The 21,086-nt window shown below is 40.0% G+C and overlaps 1 protein-coding gene across 3 annotated transcripts; it reads left to right on the top strand.

The window, feature by feature from the left end:
• Positions 1-1,068: 1,068 nt before the first annotated feature.
• Positions 1,069-18,746, top strand: PM20D2 (peptidase M20 domain containing 2). 3 transcript variants are annotated; one of them, XR_010070402.1, is made up of 8 exons: positions 1,069-1,592; positions 1,679-1,827; positions 5,379-5,521; positions 8,525-8,679; positions 10,793-10,928; positions 12,684-12,819; positions 15,280-15,387; positions 16,178-16,207. XR_010070402.1 is itself a non-coding variant. In XM_063329997.1 (7 exons), the coding sequence occupies exons 1-7, from the start codon at positions 1,125-1,127 to the stop codon at positions 16,378-16,380; spliced, it is 1,362 nt and encodes a 453-aa protein (XP_063186067.1). In that variant the 5' UTR covers positions 1,069-1,124; the 3' UTR covers positions 16,381-18,746. The 3 variants fall into 3 exon arrangements, 2 of the variants coding, with proteins under 2 accessions (XP_063186067.1, XP_063186068.1); XM_063329997.1 differs by lacking the exon at positions 12,684-12,819 and having other exon boundaries at positions 16,178-18,746; XM_063329998.1 differs by lacking the exons at positions 15,280-15,387; positions 16,178-16,207 and having other exon boundaries at positions 12,684-15,273.
• Positions 18,747-21,086: the final 2,340 nt, after the last annotated feature.

The raw sequence follows: 21,086 nt of genomic DNA, 5'->3' as shown, positions 1-21,086 counted from the left end.
ATGTCTGGAGATGCCTCAACCTTCTGTGACTCTGTGATTCTGTCATCTATAAATCATCTGTAATGTGATTTGTAGATCACCTTGTGAAAGTCTGGGGCACACACGTATGCCATGGAGAGCCCGTGTACTGCTGGGACATAGCCCATAGCTTTCCACCTAGGACGTGTTGATGATGAGGAAATCAGCAACAGGCCATGCATTTCCTTTGAAAAAGAAGAAAAAGACCTGTTGGAGATCCAGAGGAGGGCCACGAAGATGCTCAGAGGGCTGGAGCACCTCTCCTGTGAGGACAGGCTGAGAGAGTTGGGGTTGTTCAGCCTGGAGAAGAGAAGGCTCCAGGGAGACCTTATAGCGGCCTTCCAGTACCTGAAGGGGCCCACAGGAGAGATGGGGAGGGACTCTTTATCAGGGAGTGTAATGATAGGACACAGGGTAATGGCTTCAAACAGGAAGAAGGTAGATTTAGATTGGGTATCAGGAAGAAATTCTTTACTCTGCGGGTGGTGAGGCGCTGGAACAGAGAAGCTGTGGATGCCCCATCCCTGGAAGTGTTCAAGGCCAGGCTGGATGGGGCTTTGAGCAGCCTGGTCTAGTGGGAGGTGTCCCTGCCCATGGCAGGGGGGTTGGAACTAGATGACCTTTAAAGGTCCCTTCCAAATCCAACCATTCTATCATTCTGTGCATTGAATGCAATCTCCGGGAGGCGGTGCACAGAGGGCAGCCGAAGACTGAAATTAGCTTGTTTTGATGGCAAATACATGTGTGAGCGAGGCGTGCTTTAAGGCAACGGCAAAATACAGCGGCTAAGAGCGTGAAATGGCACCGGCAGGGCTGCCCACACGCGTCCCTGAGGGCGGGAGCGGGAGCGCACCCAGGCCGCCCGCCCACGCCACCCTTCCCGGCGGCGCCGGCAGGGCGAGGGGGGCCCCGCGGGGCGCCCTGGGCGAGTAGTTCAGTTGGGGCGCCGCCGGCAGGCTCTGCCGTGGGGACGAACTACATTTCCCAGCGTGCCTCGCGGCGCCGAGAAGACTATAAAAGGCGGGCGGCAGCACCCTGTTCACACGGCAGTGGACAGGTGCGAGAGCGTGGGTGTTTCTGGGGCCGCCGCGCCGCTCCCCTCCCTCATGAGGCCGCAGGACCCGCCTGAGGGCGGCCCGGCCGCCGCCGCGCTGCCGGCACTGGAGGCGCTGAAGCAGCGGGCGTGCGAGAGCGTGGAGCTGAACGCGGGGCGGCTGGGCACGCTGAGCCACCACATCTGGAGCCGGCCCGAGCTGGCCTACGAGGAGCACCAGGCGCACGACGCCATGACCCGCTTCTTCTCCAGCGGGGAGCTGCCGGGCGCCGCCTGGGCTGTGCAGCCGCGCTACAAGCTGGGCACGGCCTTCCGCGCCGAGTGGGCCACGGCCGCCCCCCAGGGCCCGGGCCCGGGGCTGCGCCCGCTCCGCATCGCCTTCCTCTGCGAGTACGACGCTTTGCCCGGTATTGGCCACGCCTGCGGGCACAACCTTATCGCCGAGGTGGGAGCCGCCGCCGCCCTGGGGCTGAAGGCCGCCCTGGAGAGCCTGCCGCAGCAGGCGCCCATCGCCGTCCAGGTGAGAGCCCTCCCGAGGGCGGAGGCTGTGTCTCTCGGTCCTCCGGTCGGCCACTGACACTCTCTCTCTGTGGGTTTGCGCTGCAGATCACGGTGCTGGGCACGCCGGCGGAAGAACAAGGAGGAGGCAAAATAGACCTGATCAACGCTGGAGCCTTTGACGGCCTGGATGTGGTTTTTATGGCACACCCCTCGCAAGAAAACGCGGCTTACCTGCCCGATGTGGCCGAGCACGAGTGAGTGAGCAGTGGAAAGGGTTGGTCTACTTGTTATTAGTCTTTTCTCCCCTCCCTGAGTAGGGGAGCTGCTTTGGAAGAGGCTGAACTTAAGGCCAGGGACCTTGCAGGTGCCCTTCAGATGAAGTATTTGCAGTCAGCTAAGGAGCCAGGTTACTGTTCTGGACATTCTGAGCTGTTTTTCCAAAGTACAGCATTCAGGATCTCTGATTTCTCTGAGATAATCTTGCATGTGTCCCCAAAATCCATTCTTTCTTCTGATGTTTCTAGGTGTTTCTTTTTATACATGCAAATGGTTATCATTTTAAAATGAAACTTATTTTTTAATAAAAACCACCTGTTCTTCAAAATTTTAGAATATGCAACTGGAGGGAGTCTCATGGATCATAGTTCCTTGCCTTCCTGGGCTCTAGGTCATGTAGTCCTCTGTATGCATTTTAATCAGTTTTGGAAGTGTTTCAGGTGTTCTTTCCCACTTTTGAAAGAGATGGCCAGCTGAGCCTGACTGCTGTTTGGAACCTTATTAACTTCCAGCCTAAATTTAACCATGGCCATTTTATAACTTAACTTTCATATCAACTTTTTGTTAGATTCAAAGTAGTTCTTGGATTTTTCATGTTTACCCCCAATATAAGCATAGACAGCAGTCATACACTCACTTGTCCTTTTTTATTTTTTTCCAGCTAGCCATATAACTCTTCAAAAATTATGCCTGGTCTTCTTCTGATTAACCCTGCTGCTCAGTGTCAACACTTGTGTGTTTGTACTTGAAGTGACTTGACTTGTCTTGAAGTACTCCTTCCTGGATATGCATAACCAGAATTGCACACAGTACCTGAGGTGGAATTTCCTCAGACCTTACTCAGCTGGTGCTGGGACCATAGTGTCTATTTATCATTTTTGGACACAGCTGGCATGTTTGGGGCTTCCTCTTCAGTCATTTTCAAGCGATCAACTCTTAGATGAATGCTTAGTCTGTAAGCAGGATTTTGAAAATATTTTTGAGTTTAAATCTATCTTTGCTCTGCCATGCTGTTCTTCCTTTGGTATTATAAACCTCTTCTATTTTCATAATGTCCTAGCTGTGGTCTATCAGCAGGTTTGTTTTTACATTTTATGCCATGGTTACTAATGATTCTTGGTTCAAAGTATTATGTTTGGCTGTTTCTGACAAAATTCTGTATTATTTAAATAACTGGTTTTCCAACCATTGTTGACTTGACGTCCAGACTGTTGCCTTCATCTTGGTTGTGCTATCTTTCAGCACTTATATGCTTGATTTTATTGGCCATTTTGCTTTTGCCAGTGCTGTTCCTGGTGGATAATTTGCTTTTGTTACTGAGTTTTATGATAGAAACTGATAAGGTTGGCAACACCTAGTTTTCCTTGCCTAGCTAGCCCTCTGCTGTATTCTGTCATTGTATTTTTAAAGAGTGTTACTGGTTATTGTTATATCCTTCAAGACTTACCTCAGCTTGGATTTTTGTTGCTGTACCGTATGACTATATTCATAATCTTCAAGGTGCAGTTTTCACTGATAACTTGTCTTTCTGTTCATTTCAACTCTTGCAGTTGTCTTTTGAGTTTGATACAGTAAGATTTGAAAATATCCCTTCAGAGATGATGGTATGCTGTAGGGTACAAGTCCTAAATAGCCTTTAAACCTTGACTATGAAGGAGTCATGGAACTGAAGTACTAAGCAAAAGAGCTTACTACTTCCAAAAGCTTGAAACAGTCAGCTTATCTCATGAGTTATGTAATTATGAGGTTCCAAAGGTACAAAGAGAGCTTTCAAGATTTTTAATTGCTATTTTGGTTGTTTCCAAGGAATTCAAGGACTGGCCATCACAAAATTGATAGTATTACTGTGTCTGCAAACTCTGAAGCTGGCTTGTGCCTGAAGGAAAATTAACATAGTGAGATAGCTGGTGAATACATGCCAAAATTTGCTGATTCCTATTCACTTATCCTTCACCTAGTCAGCCTGTTTATTGTTGGTCAAACAGGATCCACATTCTTCTGCTAATATTCTTAAACTGGCTTAGGGTTTCATTATTCACCAAAATCTGTTGTTTTTTTCTGAGAGTATGTGACATTTGTGTAGTGATAGCAGTGCAAGAAAGAACATATTTTAAGAAGCACATGTTTTTTGTGGGGGCAAAAAAAGATTGCAGCATTACTTTCTGCTTTACTTTGTCTTCCCTCCATTTTTTTGAGAATATTTGGGCATCTGTCCTGCATTCTTTGTGAGTTGATTTGAGGGGTTGTAGTCTAATACTTGGGATGTTAATGGATAAGTTTTTGTTATCTTGATTTCATAATGATAGTAAATTATAAGTAAAACATACTTTACAGAATGGGATGTGTGGCTGGTTGTTTTGGAGGATGAGGGAGGATGGGAAAGGGCATAGTTAATTTGGATTGCAGGCAGTAGCAGGAGACATTTTCTCCATTGTGTCCCTGTGCTATCCACTATTTAAGTTCCGTTATTAACTTACAGCCATGGCATGGTTCAGAGCATGAAGGGTCAGTTCAGGGTAAATTGCAAGGTTGGCATCTGTGCAAGACAGAGGGACAAGCAAGTTAAGCTTGTCCTAGCTGGGTAAGAGACAGCTTGTGTGTCTCAGGGATGCTCTTTGAGCTTAAGGATGGAGATTTTTAATGTAAAGTACTGGGTATTGAGTACAAACTGATCTAGTTAAAATATCTAGTATTGATAAACCCCCTAATATTTGTGTATTTGATAAGTAGTAATACCTTATGTAGTTGTCAGTATTTCATATTTGCTTCTTATGTAAAGACTTTTCATATAACTTGAAATGCTAAATTATTTTGTAAGGCTAATATAAAGCACCCTCATAAGACGAAGCCAAGCATGAATTCTTACTGGATGTGTTAGAGGATAACCTTTGCACTACCCTACTTCCTTGTTGCAAGTCTTTCTACCAGCATTTTTGAGGTGTGCAGGGAAAGAACATCCTTGCTGTAGCATGGTAATGTGTATTTTATACTAGGCTATGCCTTTATTGCACTTATAAAACTTGACTTTTGCTGTTTAGATATGGCTCGTATGTGATCTTAATAACGTGCTGTTGCTGTCTTATCTACTGTACACATTTTATTGAAGTTTGATAAGAATTAGGACAATCAACCTCTAATTTTGAATCAGAGAAAAGGGTTTATTGTCCTCTATTTAAGGATGTTAGTAACTTTAAGTCTTGGAACAGTCAGGAGGTATAAAAAAGGATTGGAGACATTTAATTAGTATATGAAGCCTGTACTTCTCAGGAAGTGGCTGTACAGTGGTATGTTACTGGTAGCTCTTTTGCCTGGCTAGATCTTGATATTCTGTTTCATTGATTTTTCTAGAAATCTTTCAGCATCTTCCTGCACTCAAAGATAGTTCAACTTTGCAACAGTGTAGTGCCAGGTAAATTGTTTGGTGTTCTGCACAAAAATAACAAGAATTTGTGTGAACAAAATAAACTTCTTATTTTAGAGTATCTTTCAGTGAATGAAAAACAAATAAGCAATGCCTTTTATTTCCTAGTGTGACTGTGAAATACTATGGAAAAGCTTCTCATGCTGCTGCTTATCCTTGGGAAGGAGTTAATGCATTAGATGCTGCTGTTCTTGCATACAACAATCTGTCTGTTTTAAGACAGCAAATGAAACCGACCTGGAGAGTTCATGGTGAGATCTTCATTAAATCTAATATCCAGCAAGTAAGAGTTTAGGCTGTTGAAATACTAACTTACAAAAATCCCACAACTTAAAATACTGCATTATTGCACTGAATTAGTATACTCACTTCAAATATTATGAAATAGCACCACTTCATTGAAACAGTTTTTCTATAGTCTTTAAAATCATGTCAGTGTCCAGAACTAATTTCTGAAAATGGGCTTATGAGTCAGATTCAAAAGAGGATGCTAGTACCTAGGTAGAGGCTAGGCAAATTTTAAGTCTTTGCACTTGAAGTTGCAGTTCAGGAAGAGGGGAAAAAAAAGCGCGAAGTTTATTTTGGTACGTGGCCTTGAATTCCTTAAAGTTAATGTATATGTTTTTGCAAAGGTGTAAGATTAAATGCTTTTGAAAAATGAAGTATTACTTACTGCATAGCTTTTGTAATAGACATTCCATTAATTAGATGGCATTTATATTGACATTTATGGAAAGGTGTAGTAGTCTAGAGTGACTGAAATTTATTTGCTGAAGTACAAAAAACAAGTGATGGCAGAAGCCTATAGTTCTGGCTAGTAGCCCAATCAACTAGATGTGCACTGAATCCTAATATTTAATATCTAGTAGACCTTGGAGCAGAAAGATCATTTTGCAGTAAGACGTGTTAATCATTAAGCTTGACTCATACTGCATCAACATCATGTATTTCTTTTGGTACAGTGAGAAAGCTTCAGAATTTGAGGTGGAAGCTGCCCTTTAGCTATAAACCCAGGTTTCTCTTATTACATGCAACACAACTGTTTCCAAGTTGAAATTAAGAAACTTTTCCATGTCTACAGGATTTAGGAATGTAGAACTGTTTACTTGGAAAACTTGTTAAGAGCTTAAAACGCTTCCAGAAGTTCTGAGCTAATGATTATTATGTATCTTGGCTGCTTGTGCTATATAATATATATGCGTATTTCTCTCCAGGATATCTGGATGGAGTCTGGAAGCCCTAACCCTTTTGACTGTAGATGAAGATGTTTGCAGTTATGCTATGCAGCATACCCAGCTGAATTTCAGACAGCGGGCATAGCTTTAGCGCTGTCACGCAATTATGAGTTTTGGTGTCTGAAACATGTGTTGCAGGCTTAAGACTGGAGGTGCCTAAGCCTTCTATTGGATCTAAGCCTAAAACCCTAAATACTGTTTCTTTCGTAGTTTCTGAAGGCTAAATGGGTAATGCAGGCAAAAAACTAAGTATCTAAACAAGCCTCCTAGAGATAACAATTCCTGAACCACAGCAAAACTTACTGTGTTGATACAACTGCTGTCATAAGCCTGGTTTTCAAACTGGAAATATTTTGAATACCTCTGGGAAAGTATAAGCAGCCAGAATGTGATTTAACTTTAGGAATGCTTTCTTTACAACAGTGTGGTGGAGGTCTTGTGTTGTAGGCTTGCAGTAACATCTGTGGCTGATTTAAGTGATCCTAAAAATCTTAGTGTTAACTCACTTAACAAGAACTGAAATAGTTTCCATTACTTGAAGTCTAGAATTTCTAAGCAATGCTTTATTTATTTGAACAATGTTGGTTTCAGTTTGTCTAATATTTGATTTTTTTCTCCCTGCTTATGAGTAAATGTTACCCCCTTGAAAAATAGGAATGTAGATTTTTTTTCTGTTCAAAAACTGTATTTAAAAGGCTGTAAGAAAGTTCTGTCTAGAAGCAGGACAATCTAGGTGCTATTGGTAGTGTGCAGGCAGCCTACTTTTAAGCTAGTTCTGGTGTCCAGTCCATATTACAGTTGCTTTGAAATATGAGTGTAGACATACTCTTAGACTTTATCGAGTTCCATTTACAAATGTGTTGGAAGACAAGTGAAAGCCCATTAAGCTACTTATTTTGAGCAAAGGTGTTATGATGTGTCATGCAAATTTGCATGATTACTTAGTTGCTGATTTGCTGGTTCCTTTTCTGTGATGTCTGTCACTCTTATCTGAGCTGTTTCTTTTGTTATGGACTAGTACTGATAGTAGTTTAATGCAGCATTCTGTTTACTTTGACTGTATTTGAGACTGAGGGGAGAGTTCATAGTCTTAATAGGTTTTCTGCACCAAAATAAAAGATTTGTTGCCTGTTTGCATCCTGATAGTGCTGTCTTCTCAGGCTTCAGTGACACACGTCAGTAACTTTGTGCATTTCTATTTATAGTGATGTTTTCTGTAGAACCCAAGAAACTAAATCTTATTCCACATACATAAATTGAAGATAGGAGGCCAGGGAAACAAGCAGCCTGTTGAAAGCAATAAGCTGTTAATGCATTGAAATCTAATGTAGAAACAAAGTCTACAATGTGTTTCGGGTTTTTTGTTGAAATATCTAAATGTTATGGTCTTTTATGGTAAAGCCTCTGATGCCATAATAGAAAACTATGTAGTTGTCATACATTTCCTTGAGGGAGCACTTTCAGCTCAAACTTCACTCTTGAATAAAACTGTACATATATTATACACCCCAGTATTTCTAAAGAAATAGTATGAGGAATCTAATGAACTTTCCATGCACTATAAGAAATGCCACTTAATCAGTTTCTCTCCAAGCTGGCAAAATAAGCTGGAAAGATTCTAGTTGAGGAAACCTTTAGAAGCTGGAATCCAAAAGTTGGAACCCAGTAACAATTTTTTTCTTTTTCAATGGCAGCCAAATTGCTTTACAACTCTGATGCATTGAATTTCAGGGGATTAATTACAAATGCTGGTTTGGCTTGTCTTTAGGTTTCTAACGGGTAACCAAAGAATGCAAAGAAATTGTGCTGAAAAACATGTACATATTCTGCTTAATCTGATGTGATGAAGAAACTTTGTCCACATACTGAACCTTTGATATTCTTTATATGTTTCATGCTCAGTTAACGTTTTGTTGGGTTTTGCTTTTGTATTTAGTTCTTGAGCAAGGAGTTTCATGACAGGTCTGAAGATCAAGCATTTGTATTTAACACTGGTAATGTGATTTTTCCTTTCTTCAGGTGTAATAAAAAATGGTGGCGTGAAACCTAATATCATTCCTTCTTACACTGAACTAGAGTTTTACTTGCGTGCCCCTTCAATGAAAGACCTTTCTGTTCTGACAGAGAAGGTTGAGAACTGCTTCAAATCTGCAGCACTGGCCACAGGATGCAAAGTAAGAATGTATTCATGGTCATGTTTCCATTACTCTGGAGATAAGGTAGGGCAGAATAGGAAATTGAGGCTTAACAGCATTTGTCTGCATGGTGTTTAGCTGAAAGGTATCAAAATGTCAATGATACTATTTGCTCTTCTGTTGCTTTGTGTCCTGAAAGAAAGCTTTGTTTTATAAGTAGAATGGCACAGAATCATAGAATAACCTAGATTGGAAGAGACCTCCAGAGGTCATCTAGTCTAACCCTCTGTTCAGAGCAGGACCAGTTAGAGCAGATTGCTCAGGGCCATGTGGACTTCTGAGTATCTCCAAGGATGAAATTCTACAACCTCTCTCAGCAGTGCTTTACCCACCTTATGGTGAACAAAGTTTTTCCTGATGTTTATACTGTGATGGCTGAGCACTGAAACAGGTTGCCTGGAGAGATTGTGGTGTTTCTGTCCTAGGAGATACTCAAAAGCTGCGTTGATATGGTCCTGGGCAACCAGCTCTAGGTGACCGTGCTTGAGCAGGGGAGGTTGGAGAAGATGACCTCCAAAGGTGCTTTCCAACTTCAGCCAACTTCTGTGATTCTGCTGTTTCTAATAGGAATTTTCCTCTCATAGTATCACTGGACATCTCTAAGAAGTCTGGTTCTGTCTTATCTCTACCCCCTGACAGCTTACCCTTTTCTGAAGGTTCAGCAAACCAAGTTCTTTCAGCCTGTCCTTGTATATCATGTTCTCCAGCACCCTAACAATCTTGATAGCCTTTTCTTGGACTTGCTCTAGTCTTGAGTTCAGGAACACAAAACTGAACACAGTACACCAGCTGTGGTCTCACAGGAGTTGTCTGCATTAATAATAAAGATATTAAAACAGTAATGGCACCAGTATTGATTGCAGATGGATGCTACAAGTAACAGGCAGCAATTTGGATTTTTGTGCCACTGATTGTAAGACTTTGAGCCTGAATGTCTTCTGTGTCCACTGAGCCAGACTATCATCATGAAAAGCTAAGCTTGGTTTGTGCACCATCTGCTCTTCCAGGAATCTATGCTGGATAGTCACAATCACCTTGTAATTCTTGTGCCTGGACATGGGTCTTAAGAGGATTTATTTGGTCTATAATCTTCCTAGGAGCTTGAGGGCAGGACAGTCCGATCAGTCTGTAATTTCCAAGATACTCCTCCTGGCCCTTCAAGATGGATGGGACCTTTAGCTCTTTTTCAGTGAGCTGAAGCATCCCTCTGTTTCCTTTGTCCTGTTAAACAGGCTCATGTGGCAAACAAATATGAAAAACTGAATGATATTTCAGTTAGCATTCTTATTTTTTTGCTTTTAGTGAGTAGAAGTGTCTCTCCTGTTGCTGGTTCCAGCAATATCATTACCTTGTAATGTGTTACGAAGATACGTGGTTCTGCCTGCTCTGTGGTTACGGGTCAATGGCTAATACAGCTGTGAAAAGCATGTCTGTGTTCATCAGAACAGATAGGTATTGTGTATATGAATGTGAGCTAGTGAGTTTTAAGGTCTATTTGAGGCATTAGATGCTGTTTTCCTGGTGTGGCCCCTCCACTCTAACTAGAAAAGGATTTCAGAACTAGAAAAGGATTTCAGAATGTGTACTTTATGCAGAATGAAAGTTAAGATCTCTTCTGAAACTTGACATTGGTATGTTTTTTTCACATTTGTTTTCAAATTTCTTGCCTGTGTGAAGCCATTTCATGAATGGGGCTGTAGCTATTGGAGGTGTTCTGAACAAAAACAGTAAAATAGAACTTGGTGAAAGACTGAATTGATTTCTATGTAGTTTAATAGTACCTGCAGTGGAAATCGTGAGAAGCTGTTACAGGAAATGCTTGCTTTACTATTTTTGGAGATGCTTTGCATGAAATCTATGCTTCTGGAATTTGGCTGTCTAGTGCAAGCTTGACAGAACACAAGCTGTGTTTTGATCAAGGCTAATAATTTGGCAGTGTGTCACATTTTTGAAAGAAACTTAGCAATTATGTCTGTTTTGACGTGAGCTTGAAGTATGGACATGTATTTAACTTCTACGGGCTTTAAATTGTTTACATTAAACTGGCTTAGGTTGGTGAAAACTTTCTAATCATGTGGGTTTTCTTGTCTAGGTGGAAATAAAAGGTGGTGCAAACGATTACTACAATGTGCTTCCAAATAAGAGCCTGCAGAAGGCTTACAAGGAGAATGGAAAGAAGCTTGGAATAGAGTTTATATCAGAAGATTCTGTCTTGAATGGTTTGTCAGGTAACTCGATCTGTGTGGGGTTTTTTTTGTTATGACTTAAGCTTAGATTGATCAACTCTTAAGTGTATAAAATAATGGGATAGAGGTAGGTTAAACATAGTTTGGTCAGAATAAAAAAGACAAATTAGAAAAATTGAAGCTTTGTAGAAGGATTGTACTTCCGGCCTGTGTTTACATATTTGTTGTAAAAGGTGAGAAATTTTCCCAACAGGTATGGAAAGCAGTAATCTTTTACTGACAATATTTCTGAAAGCATTTCAAGAAAGAAACGATTTGGTTGGAGGGAGGGTTGGAAGGATGGAAAGATAAGAATTGTCTTACTGAGAACATGAGGATGTGGAATGAATTGTGGCTTATTCTGTTGTTTTGAATTACAGAATTCTGGTTTATGCTATGAATGAAGCTTATGATTCAATTTTCAGGAACCTAGTTTAACAATATTTTCCAAGCTTGCATATGGACAAATGTACTAGTATCTAACTAATATTTTAGAGGGAGTTTTTGAAGAGATTAAGTGGAAGTTTAAGTGTTTCAGTAACCCTAATTTAAACGTCTCTCCATTAACACGTAATACTGTGCCTCTAATTTTAGTTCATGAGTTCAACAGACTAGTTTTCTAACGGGTGCCATTCAAGTAGGTGTTCACTTCTGGGTCTTGACTATGTCTCAAATTATTTCACTTTCTTGGTGTCTCAGAGGCTTACTAATAGGAGTTTGAATTCTTGAATGCTCAAGTGGATTTCTCAATACACTTAGCAGGCTTTTCCCCCCCAAATTTTCCTACAGGAGCTTTGTTCAAGTCTTATAAGTGCTGCTGATACTTTATGGGCTTCACTACTGATCATAACTGTATACAGTCGTGTTAAAGGTTCTTCGATTAGAAGGAAAAGATTGTTTTCAATAAAAAAATTGTTACTCCAATTAGTTTTATTGTAGTACTAATCTTATCTATATTAAATGCAGATTATCTTAGAATAATAGAGATCTTGGTGTTTGGGGATAGAGTTCTCCAAACTTTTGTTTGTGTGTGGGAGACAGCACATCTAATGGTATTCTGGTAGTTTTTCTCTTATTTCTTACTTTCCTTCCAAATTAAGGCAATGCTAGCATATTTTCTCCAATGGATTCATTGTCTTGGGTTTACAAACAAATTGTAACTGCAGGCAGATTTTTTTTCTTTATTCAGTGTCATACAAGTAAGACTACTACGTTACTCATTTAGCCTAAGAAGGGTGCTGAGGAACCTTATTTTAGAATGTTTACTGTAGTGGAACGTTCTGGAGCCCTGTGTTGCTTCCCTCAAACCATTGTATTAAGGGTGAAGATCATGAATACTGGCGATCATGCTGGTTCAGAGGACTTTGAATGAACATAGTACAGACACCTAATTCTAATAGTGCTTTCATATGTAAGTTACATGATGTGCTAAATGTTAAAAATTAACTTTTGCTTAAACTGAAATTCTCAATGTGCCTGTCCTGTCCTTAAATTGCTTGTTGAATGTCAAAATGTGCTTGAGCAATTACGTTTTTATTGCAGACTGCAGCAGGCCTTACTGAATTTTCTTTCCACAGCTGCTTCTCTGAATCTTTTGCAGTGGGGATTCAGGATTGATAACAAAGCACAGTCTCCAGAGACATAGTAGTGGAATTTTGTATGCTACCCTTTTTGGGAGGGGTTGAGTGTTTTGTCTCATCTCTTTCAAGACCTCTATTTCTATTTAGTTTTCATATGGTTTTCAATGTTTTCTTTTAGGATATCAGTTTCTTCTGTTGAAAGGGAAGGAAGATAGCTCAGTTGCTTCTCCATGTCTGTGCAGCAGAAAAGTCGTTAACAGATGAGCATACTCGCTGCCACCTCTACATGGGTATTAGTATCGGTCTACTTACAGGTATCGCTCTAGGCAGCTAAGCATTATGAAGAATTCCTTTAGTCCATGAAATCACACTACCTTGTGTGTCCCTTGTGCACACTCCACTCGTTGGCACACAGCCCAGGGTGGTGTGAAATAATGTGAATCTGAGTTAGCTTTGTCCAGGTGTCATGACCTGTTTCTCCTGCTTGTAGGGTACCTCTACTACAGGATACTGATAACCTCCCAAAGCAGATGGCTTAATTTAGAATGCCTTAGTTGAGGCACCCACACTTGTGATACTTGTGACAACTTGCTCTGATATTTTTAGCATTCATGGGGTTCATTGGCTTCCTATGCACAAGACTGATAAAGATAAATGTAAGAAGGAGCCAGTATGTTTTTGAAAATACCACTTCTGAAGCATGAGGCTGTATATAAATGCTTCCTGGAATCTTTCCATTTTCCCCTCCATTCATATTTGTGGTAATACTGCCTTCCATTATATGCTCAGGGACTTGAATAGGCTTCAGTATCAGCTTCAGGATGGTTTTTGAGAGGCTGGAGCTCCCACTACCTTTTTGTTGAAGACTGCACTAGTCTGTATATTGTATTGATAACTGTGCAATTATGCTTATAGAAGGAAACCTGATCTGTACATCTCGAGCATACAGTTCCACATGTTTGTATGGAAACTATTGGACCACTTGATGTTTTAAACATGCCACTCGGTATGATAAAGGGGAAGATTTGACTGTCACATTTTTTATTAAAAACCTGCCTGGATTTTGGCTTGGTGACCTTTCCATCTTAGTAGAAAATGCCAACTTTAAATCCCTTGCATCCAGCAAAAATAACTTGTAAACTGCAAGTAGATTGGATATGTATATAATTTTAAGTGGAGTTACATGACTGAGAGCTGGGATGCACTGAAATTCCTAATGCTTCATTTGCTGTGTGAGAGCAGGGGAAAAAGGCCAACACAGTCTTTCCAGCAGCTTGTGTATTTAAGGCTTAGTAAGGAAAGTCTAGAATTCTTGGTTGTAGTCTGGAGTAGGCAGAACTTCTGGACTTCTGGTTTGTCTTTCCAGACTGACCAAAGAATGGATCAATAGTGTAGACAACTGAAAATAAAAATAACTTCTTGCTGTGCTAAGAGTTGGATTTTCTTCAAATGCATACTGAATTTATAGGAAAAGATCTTTTTTTTGGACAAGCCTTCCTGCTTCCATTTGTCTGCAGGCAGAGCAAATATTGAGCTAGTCTTGTCCTCTTTGATCACATAATGTAGGCTCTGTGGATTCACTTCTAATAACCATCCATATGTTTCCAAGTAAAATCTATATTCTTCAATCACTTAATAATGAAGTCTTAAGGCATTAGCAATATCTTGTCTCCATAAAGTATCATATGGAGGCTACCTGATGGGTTACAAATAATGTTAAATCTTTGGAACAGTCATTTTATATGCCATTGCTACAGAAAGAAAAAAAAATTCCTACAGCTCTGATTGGCCTGAAAAAAGTGAATTTAGATCTTAGTTGGTCATCCCTATTTTTCCTTGCTATGAAACAATACTTCCTCTGGTATCTGAATTTCACAATAACTGGCATGTTGATTTCTCCAGCTTCTAAATGTCATTTTAACAAATACTGAGTGGATTGCTTGTTTGGGATTAAAAAAAAAGACACCCAGGAACTAGTTGCAGACTCTTGGATGATTTACTATGAACAGTCTACTACTTCTGGATGGTATCACTAGATAGATAAGGTAGTACTTTGAGATAGGTACTGTCACTAACATACTGGAAAGTGCTAGTCAGGTATGAAAATCATCGTTAAAGTCTGCTGCATTGCTATCAAGACTTTTTTTTTGTCTACAGAGCACTAGTCTTTTGTCTGGAGTTTAGTTCTGTTTGTTACTTCAAGAATGCTTGTGCTGTTAAAGTTTCCATAACTGAGAATAATCGAAAAACAAAGGAAAAAAATAGTTCTCCTCAGTCTTTTTTGTTTAAAGATTGTTCCTACTTCAGAGTCCCCTACCTAGTGCTGAATACTTGCATACTGGTAGAAAGCAGTAACTGTTGGACCTGGTTCTAAGGGCTGTAGCAGAAAAATAGCTGGACTGCCCAAAACTCCCAAGGTTTGCAGCTTTCATTGTTTCTGAATTAACAGCTTACTATCAGGAGGTGCTTGATGAAAAATTGATGGTAAATGGAACAGGAACATGATACATCTTCCTTGCGGTCCAGTAAATGATTATGGATTAGAAACGCACTGGAGGGCAGCATCTGAAGATGGCTAGTTAGGGAAAACATCTTGGTGATGGGAGACTTTGAATGGATAATGACTCATTAGAAATGCTTTTATTTTAGTATTTGGGGCAAAGGCTGTTCTTTTTTTAGATATGGGCTGGAGATAATATCTATCATACATTTTCTTACAGCATTCAAAACTCTTCAATGCTTTTTCATTAAGAAAATTTCTGTGCTGCTTCTAGGTTCCACAGACTTTGGAAATGTTACGTTTGTAGTCCCTGGGCTTCATCCTTATTTTTATATTGGCTCTGATGCATTGAATCATACTGAGCAGTACACAGAAGCTGCAGGTGAGTGGAAGTGAAAAGTCTGAGAGATTTATATCTGGAACCATTATGCATGTTGCTGACTCTTCACTACAGGAAATTTAAAATTACAAATATTTCAAGTTAGTGGATTAAAGCTTTCACATGCTTCTATGGTATTCAAAGCTACTGTAGTAAATATATAAAAGTGTTAAGTACTAGATCTGAAAGTGGCTGCATGTGAATATCTATGTAGAAATGGAGTTGCTTTCTTCAAGCATGATGGGATCTGAGCTGAATATGGACCCTGAAACAATTTACTTAGTTAATTACAGTGTTGCAGAAAAAAACTGAAAAATGTAGAATTTCTGGTTTTGTGTTTGAAGTTAAATATACATGGGAAGGATGACCACTCCTCATACTAAAAGCCTGACTTAGCATACTATCTAGACGGAAGAAACTAGAAGGATTATCCCTGGCAGCATATTCAGAAGAGTTTCTAAACATGAGCTGAAAGATAAAAGTAACTTTTACTCCTAAAGCATGATACTCTGGAAAAGTAATAGATAACAGTATAAAACTCTGCATTTTCTAAAAATGAAAATGTGAATTCGCATTTTCCTGTTTACATCAGTTGCAGAAAGTTAAGTACTTTCATGTGAAGTTTTGTTTTGAGGCATTAGAAAAATTCATGCAAGTAGATTTTTTTTTAAGAAATTGTTCTTGCAATTGAAACTTGAAGATTTTATTTTATAGAATATGCTTTATGCAGTAAGCTAGTGGTTTGTATCTAGTATTAGTAATCTAACCTGAAATTTCTCTTTTTTTCCTCCAGGGTCACAGAATGCTCAGTTCTATGCTTTGCGTACAGCAAAAGCTTTGGCAATGACAGCACTGGATGTAATTTTCAAGCCAAGTCTGCTAGAAGAAGTCAGGGAAGACTTTAGACAGGTGAAGCTAAAAGAAGAAGGACAAATAAATCCAGTAGAATCAAACAAAGAATCTGGTGTTGGTGTAGGAGCATGTGCATCACACTAAACTTTATTAAACCTCCCTCAGTAGGATTGACTTAATGGAGATGCTGTGTTTAAATCCCAGAAGGGGCTGGATAAACACAGAGCTGAAGAAATGTGTTGATTTTTTTTTTTGGACTTTAGGAGAAGCAAATAGTATCATTGCTTTCAAAAATGTGCAATTTCATCTAGCTGTAATGTTTGCTGTATTCAATATGGTGATGTATTTCAGAGAGACCTCAGATATGCTGTCTTTAAGTTGCAGCGTTGAATAAATGATAGTGTTTAGATCCCTTGTCAGTGACTTTCTGTGTTACTGAAGTAATATTCCTTATAGGGGAAATACAGCATTTACATGGAAATTCTTGTTCTAAAATAAGCACTGTTCACTTGGTGATCATAGGCTGAATCTGATCTTTGAGGCATTTCTCTCTGGCCAGTCACTTGTTCTTGGGACAAGATAAAGGCTTAAAAACTGAGCTGATTTCACTGGAGAGAAGGGTGTATGTTTGGAAGTGTGCCTGGTTTTGACAGTTGTAACTTCTAGCAATGGAAAAGAACAGTTTGTATGGAAACATGATCTGTAAAGGCTGGCTGTTGTGAAACACGTTGACCTTCCTCCTAATTAATTTTATAGGTGCTGTGGAGAAGTCATTGATCAAAAAATTGGAAAGCAACTACATGTTTATTTGTTTAAATTAACACATTTAAACTGCTGCAGGAAAACATGTGCACCTTTTCTAAGTTCTACTCTAAGGCAATACAAGTGTCCACACCAGGTGTTGTACTAGCTTAACTGATCCGAAAGGTGTGTGTTAATTTAGTTAAACCAGTAGAAATCTTTTCCACAAAGGTGCAGGCATGGTACCATGAAGCAGTAAATGACGGTAACTTTAAACTGGTTGCATGCAAACCCCTGCTGTAAGCTCTGAGAAGCTTGCGCTGAGGATTCCTTGTGCAATAACTGGCTTCTCAAACCTGTTTGTTCCCACATCCTAAGCAGCAGATCCGTTAAGTCTTGCCAGTCGTCCTTTCTGTGTGTTGTGGTGTTAGTCGGTTTAATCCTTGTTATTTTGCTTCCCAGAGACATTAATGTTGCAGATTTCATCTAGGTGTTGGTCTGTGTGTCCAAACCTTTTTAGGATTTTTTTTTATTTGCTTGTTAAAGAATCATGTGAATATGTAGTGAAGGAACTAATCTTCAGATGCGAATTGCTGAGTCAGTGGACTGGCTGGGTGAAAAAGCAGCTTACTGGTTAACATTTCCCTCAGCATAGGTATTATAGTAAGCTTCTGAAAAGAAGTGAGGCAAACTCTGTTCCCCAGGAAGTCAGAACACCCAAAATAATTTCAGAAACCTTGTTTTTAACAGCACTGGTCTCTAAATGATAAATTCCAGAATTCTAATCAGAACTTATTTTATTATATTTCTAAATTTGGAAAAAACGTTATCTTGGTTTAACTGTGGGCTCCCTCTGCGTTTCTGTGCATGCTCTTTAACACAGACCTCCAGCTGCTATTGAAGAATTCTATTGAGACTTTCCCTTAGCAGGGAAAAAGTATGCCTAGGCTGGCTTGTGTGTCAAGCAGATGTTGTAGGCAACCTAACTTTCAGATGATACTTCAGATACTCTGTGCTCGTAGTAATAGGACACAGACTGTCAATATCTGAAATGCTCTGTGTCTTTGGAAAAAGGAAGTAACTGTGTATCTGTTTCTGTAAGAACTAGAGGTATAAGCAATGTTTTGTATTACAAACCAGTTGTTTGAAGAGTTGAGCGTGGCCATAAGTATTCCGGGTTACAAGATGGTCCATCCTTACACCAGTGTCCTTGCTTTCATTAGCAGACCATTTTGACAGATGAATGCATGAAACAGCTGAGGGTTGGACTCTTGAGCTACAGGGATGTCCAGGATAGTGAGCTGGATACTAAATCCAACTGAAATTTGGCCCAAAGTTGGTCAAAGGAACTTTCTCCTTAACTTTAAATTTAAACCCTGCCTTGCCAGTTCTCGAGCATGATTACAATTCATTATGTTCTGCTGGGTTAGCAAGGTAGTTTGTGAAATTCCTTAGCATATGTGGCTTTTTATGTCCTGCTGCATGAACTGCCTAACTTCTTGCTTTGCTGTTTTTAAGATGGAGTGTTGGAGTGGGAGGGATACATGCAGCACTGCTGTGTTCCCTGCAAGCTGATGTGCATTGCAGCCTTCTCAGTGCTCTTTGTCCAGAGCAGCTGGCTGTTGGCTGCATCATGTCCATGATCATTTAATTAAATGTTTCTGCACTAAAAGCATGTCTTAATTTTGTTGTAATCATTGCTGGAATTAAAATGAAACTGAAGTACTGATTAAAGATGAGTTGATATCAATAAAGCAGTTTAATTGTGACTGAGTTTTCTTGTCCTTTGACTCATACTAGGATGCTACATGACTGCATTTGAAGAGCATGTTTGATCTTATTTTTTTTTAGTTTGGTATGATTATGTAAGAGTGAGGGTGTGTTAAGTTTTCCATTTCAGTCTGCCATAGTGAGCAGGTTTATGTGAGGGTTGATGCTTTTCAAATACGATATTTTAATGGTAGTCAATATAATTTTAGGGCTGTTTTAACTATTACAGCATGTTAGTATTCATAGAATAATAGGAATGGTGCTTGGGAGGGCTCTCCAGAGTATCTCTGTTAGGCTAAACCCGGTCCAGCCTCCAGCTTGAAGTGGGATTATCACCCACACTGCATCAGGTGAGCCTGGCTTTGTGCTGAATCCTAGAACTAAAGCAGTTTGGGATTTAACATTAAGATTTTACTGTCACAATGATATTGTAGATGAGAGAAATTTATTTCCTGTGGGGGATAAAACTCACTTTGATTTTCACTAATTTATGCTCAGAAATCACATCTATGTGAAAATATCCAGTATGTTTTTTAAGTTACCCTAACAGCAGTCTTCCTCAAGCTGTTTGTAATTTAAGAATACTGGCATACTTGTCAAGAGTAGTACTTCTGGCAATAAATCAAAAGGTGTAAGTAGTAAACCATAATTGCTGAAGTGATTCTGAACAGCTGATAGCAAATCACAGCTGTTTAAGGATGAGGTGATTATGGCCAGACTTTGTGAAGAACTTAAGGCCTCTGCCAGTCTACCAAGCTACAGTGTTTCCTTATTTAATATCTCTCCTAGAACTTGAGGGAAAGATGTTTTAATCCAGCCTGGCTTAATACAAAAATTAAAAAAAAAAAAAAAAAGAAATGCGATGGATTTCTTTTTATGGAAAGATTTGAAGGAGAGAACTTGTAATGTGCGAGCTAAGCTATCTGGTGTAGAAAGGTCCAGCAGCCTTTCTTCAAACAGTAAGTGGGGAGCAGCTTTATGTTCTTGTGAACTATATTTCCATAATTATTTCCTGTTGCCTGAGTGCTCTGTACCCTGTCACAGAGAGCAAGACTCTTCCTGTGAACAAGAGCTGTGACACGTTAGCTGTTGAAATAAGTCTTTGGATAGTATTCATGAAAAGTGGTCTTCTAACTTTCTAATAGCATTCTTTAAAACAGATCTTTTTTTTTTTTTGTAGAGCAAAATATTTGGGATTAAATCATTCTAAAATAAAGAAAAAGCCTATGTGATTTCCTGTTTTTCCCTAAGGTTTATAGTTCCCTGGTCCTGAAAGTAGCAGCCCTCTGCAGAGCCTTTGTCCGCCGGCCTGGCTGGCTGCTGCTGGCATCCATGCGTTGGTGTGTTTATTAGTGCTGAAGTCACTGGGGCAAGATTGCTGCTCTTTTAGCTCCCTTTGGGCACTAATGGCAGCTAAAAAGTGTCTGACAAAACTCATCAAGGATTTTTCTGAGCCAAAACCACATCTGGACTTCCCTCTTTAAAAGTAGCAAGAAGCCAAATGCCTCGGTCCTAGGAAAGAATGAAGTCCGTGTGGTTGTGGATAGCCTCAAGAGCCATAAGCTATACACTGTTGTGCAGTGCTAGCACTTATGGTTGCTATGCAAAGTTATACTTCAGCTGTTTAGTCTCAATGATAACCAGCAAATGTAATACTGGCTCCTCTCTTCTTAGCTTCTCAAGACCCCGTTGAGCACACGTTCGTCACAGTGCTGGAATCTTGCTTCATATCTGGTAAGTACTTAAAATTCATCAGGAGTTGTAATTTCCCTTAGGTTTCCTGTTTATATTTATTCTTTCAGTTTCTGGAGACCAAAATATGCATCACACCCTACAATTTGTTCAGCTTTCGTGTATTTGTTTCAGTGTCTGAACGGCCGCGCTCACGCCTTGTAGTGCCGAGTCCCATTGTGGAACACGCAGTGCGGGTGGTCTCAGCTGCTTTTTATTTCTCATCGCTGCTGCTTCTGTGCTCCATCAAATATGATGCTGCTGTATGAGCAAGTGCAGGAGAGCAGAGTCCCAGGGGCTTCTACTTGCTCATTAGGGCTTGCAGGGAATTTGGATCTGTTTTGTCCTGAGAGAATCACTTGCTCAGGTGTGCAGCATGTAGAAAGAGAGACATACAATAATACCATTACTGTGAGAATATCCGTTTACTGGGGAAGAAAAGAGATCATTGATCTTTTTTCATGCCTTCTCACTGCTCTGTCTGTTCCTGACTGAAGTTTACCTCCTTGCTGCTTCACCTGGTAGTGATCATCAGCATCCTTAAAGACCATTAAAGGCTTCAGTCTCCAAAGCTCTCAATTGAGACATGCTCACAGGCAGAACTGGGG

Source organism: Chroicocephalus ridibundus, chromosome 3 (genome assembly GCF_963924245.1).
Source record: "Chroicocephalus ridibundus chromosome 3, bChrRid1.1, whole genome shotgun sequence".
Classification (NCBI taxonomy): Eukaryota; Metazoa; Chordata; class Aves; order Charadriiformes; family Laridae; genus Chroicocephalus; species Chroicocephalus ridibundus.
The sequence above is the reverse complement of the archived record's forward strand: the minus strand, read 5'-3'. Positions and strand labels throughout refer to the sequence as shown.

What these genes read in the sequence shown, in the direction of transcription:
- PM20D2 (XM_063329997.1), top strand. Translation starts at nt 1,125, where the DNA reads ATGAGGCCGCAGGACCCGCCTGAGGGCGGCCCGGCCGCCGCCGCGCTG. An exon ending in AGGCGCCCATCGCCGTCCAG is followed by an intron (nt 1,593 to 1,678) that starts GTGAGAGCCCTC and finishes TTTGCGCTGCAG; the next exon opens with ATCACGGTGCTGGGCACGCC. An exon ending in CACTGGCCACAGGATGCAAA is followed by an intron (nt 8,680 to 10,792) that starts GTAAGAATGTAT and finishes TTTCTTGTCTAG; the next exon opens with GTGGAAATAAAAGGTGGTGC.